Raw genomic sequence first — 2916 nt, 5'->3', positions numbered from 1 at the left:
TTTGATGAGGACACACTGTGTCCCAGCCATGGCGGGCATGGGCGTTGCTGGGTAGCAGCAATAAGCAGAGCGAGGGGAGTGGCAGCCAGGAGGACAGGGCTGGTCATACGCAGGCACGCAGCTTTCTGGGCACACGGCCCTCGGCCCTCCGCCACGTAGACACTTTGTAAAGGAGGGGGAGGGTGCAGGCTGAGTCCTCACACTGGTCATGGGACCTGTGGGGCAGCTGGAAGCGGGCACAGGAGGGCTCCCAGGTATGGGTGCAGGGGGGCTCCCAGGTGTGGGCGCAGGAGGGCTCCCAGGAGTGAACACAGGAGGGCTCCCAGGTGTGGGCACGGGGGGATCCCAGGTGTGGGCGCAGGGGGGTTCCCAGGTGTGAGCGCAGGAGGGATCCCAGGTGTGGGCACAGGAGGGCTCCCAGGAGTGAACACAGGAGGGCTCCCAGGTGTGGGCACGGGGGGATCCCAGGTGTGGGCGCAGGGGGGTTCCCAGGTGTGAGCGCAGGAGGGATCCCAGGTGTGGGCACAGGAGGGCTCCCAGGAGTGAACACAGGAGGGCTCCCAGGTGTGGGCACGGGGGGATCCCAGGTGTGGGCGCAGGGGGGTTCCCAGGTGTGAGCGCAGGGGGGTTCCCAGGTGTGGGCACAGGAGGGCTCCCAGGAGTGAACACAGGAGGGCTCCCAGGTGTGGGCACGGGGGGATCCCAGGTGTGGGCGCAGGGGGGTTCCCAGGTGTGAGCGCAGGAGGGATCCCAGGTGTGGGCAGAGGAGGGTTCCCAGATGTGGGCACAGGAGGGCTCCCAGGAGTGAACACAGGAGGGCTCCCAGGAGTGAACACAGGAGGGCTCCCAGGTGTGGGCACGGGGGGATCCCAGGTGTGGGCGCAGGGGGGTTCCCAGGTGTGGGCACAGGAGGGCTCCCAGGAGTGAACACAGGAGGGCTCCCAGGAGTGAACACAGGAGGGCTCCCAGGTGTGGGCACGGGGGGATCCCAGGTGTGGGCGCAGGGGGGTTCCCAGGTGTGAGCGCAGGAGGGATCCCAGGTGTGGGCAGAGGAGGGTTCCCAGGTGTGGGCACAGGAGGGCTCCCAGGAGTGAACACAGGAGGGCTCCCAGGTGTGGGCACGGGGGGATCCCAGGTGTGGGCGCAGGGGGGTTCCCAGGTGTGGGCACAGGAGGGCTCCCAGGAGTGAACACAGGAGGGCTCCCAGGAGTGAACACAGGAGGGCTCCCAGGTGTGGGCACGGGGGGATCCCAGGTGTGGGCGCAGGGGGTTTCCCAGGTGTGAGCGCAGGAGGGATCCCAGGTGTGGGCAGAGGAGGGTTCCCAGGTGTGGGCACAGGGGGCTCCCAGGTATGGGTGCAGGGGGGCTCCCAGGTGTGGGCGCAGGAGGGATCCCAGGTGTGGGTGCAGGGGGGCTCCAGGGGTGTGGGCAGAGGAGGGTTCCCAGGTGTGAGTACAGGAGGGCTCCCAGGTGTGGGCGCAGGAGGGCTCCCAGGTGTGGGCGCAGGAGGGATCCCAGGTGTGTGGGCACAGGAGGGCTCCCAGGTGTGGGTGCAGGGGGGCTCCAGGGGTGTGGGCAGAGGAGGGATCCCAGGTGTGAGTACAGGAGGGTTCCCAGGTGTGGGCACAGGGGGGTTCCCAGGTGTGAGTGCAGGGGGGCTCCCAGGTTTGGGCACAGGGGGGCTCCCAGGTGTGAGTGCAGGGGGGCTCCCAGGTTTGGGCACAGGGGGGCTCCCAGGTTTGGGCACAGGGGGGCTCCCAGGTGTGGGCGCAGGGAGAGAGCATGAACTTGTGCACCCAGCATGGGAAGACTTGGGAGTTTCATCTCCCGACTTGTCCATTAAATTTCTCTATGTCCTTAATTTTCCAGGTTCCCTCTTATTCCCTGGCTCTTAGTTGGTGATGACATCCGGTAGGAAATGCATTGATGAAGATGGTCCTTTTCTCTCTGAAGCTGTTCATTGCGAAGGTGGTTGAAGCTTTTCTTCTCTGCATCCGTCTTGATTTTTATGAAGTCCTTTGTTTTCTATACTTAATTCTGGCCCGTCTTTAATATAAATGCTTTTTATGAGGCTCTGGTGACCTTTGATCGTTCGTTTGCGAGAGGGAGGCACTGGAACGTCAGCCGGAAGCTCCGTGGGCCTGGGCGGCTGTGGGCGGGGTGACGGTGGACAGACTTTCACGGAAAGGTTTCTGGGCACCAGTTCTCTGCGCTCCTGAGAGTGGAGTTGCCATGTCCTGCCTGAGGCTCTGAGCTGTCCTGTTGACACAGTGACAGGAGTGGGGGGCCTGGAGCGTTTCAGGGTTCAGAGTGAAAACCTTTCTTTGGTCCCCTTTCTTGGAATGGCCCCTCCTCTCCTTTCTCTGATGAGCCTGGCACCCACTTCCCTGGTGTGAATGCCCCACGTCCCGCGTGGTTCAGGGTTCGGGATCTGGAGAAGGGTCCGTACGCAAATGAAAGAGACAAGACAAGAAATAATAATTCGGAAATATTGGGGGCCAGGCGGGCAAGTCCAATGCAAGAGAAGGACTTCCACTGGTGCCCAGGCCTCGCCAGCCTTTTATTCAACTTTGGATACACATCCAGCTCTTAGTCAGGCAGGTAACTGCGGTAACAGACAGACTGTCTTAAAGGTCAGTAAATATTAGAAGGATTTACTCTGAGATATTTGGTCAGGAAATAGCTTGAGCCCCCATGGTCTGGAGCAGATACCCTTTGAGCCATGGCGCTGCCCTAGGTGTAGCTGGCAGGGAAGGCCCTCGGGAGGTTGGCTCCAGGGTGTGTCCAGCCTGTCTCACCCAGTCCCGCCCCACTGGCCACCTTCTAATTAATTTCCTTGCAATGTGCATGAATCCGCACACCAGGCCACTAGTATATTAGTGTATATAAATATCCCATGTAACTCTAGGGGAGTTT

At 61.6% G+C, this 2916-nt stretch overlaps 1 protein-coding gene across 1 annotated transcript; it reads left to right on the top strand.

Moving 5' to 3' along the window:
• The first annotated feature begins 208 nt into the window (after positions 1–208).
• LOC132221063 (uncharacterized) lies at positions 209–1915 on the top strand. Its single transcript, XM_059674986.1, has 5 exons — positions 209–332; positions 707–754; positions 1350–1403; positions 1471–1518; positions 1896–1915. The coding sequence occupies exons 1-5, from the start codon at positions 209–211 to the stop codon at positions 1913–1915; spliced, it is 294 nt and encodes a 97-aa protein (XP_059530969.1).
• The last annotated feature ends 1001 nt before the right edge of the window (positions 1916–2916 follow it).

This window comes from Myotis daubentonii, chromosome 18 (assembly GCF_963259705.1).
Source record: "Myotis daubentonii chromosome 18, mMyoDau2.1, whole genome shotgun sequence".
Taxonomy (NCBI): domain Eukaryota; kingdom Metazoa; phylum Chordata; class Mammalia; order Chiroptera; family Vespertilionidae; genus Myotis; species Myotis daubentonii.
This window is presented reverse-complemented; position numbering and strand designations above follow the sequence as displayed.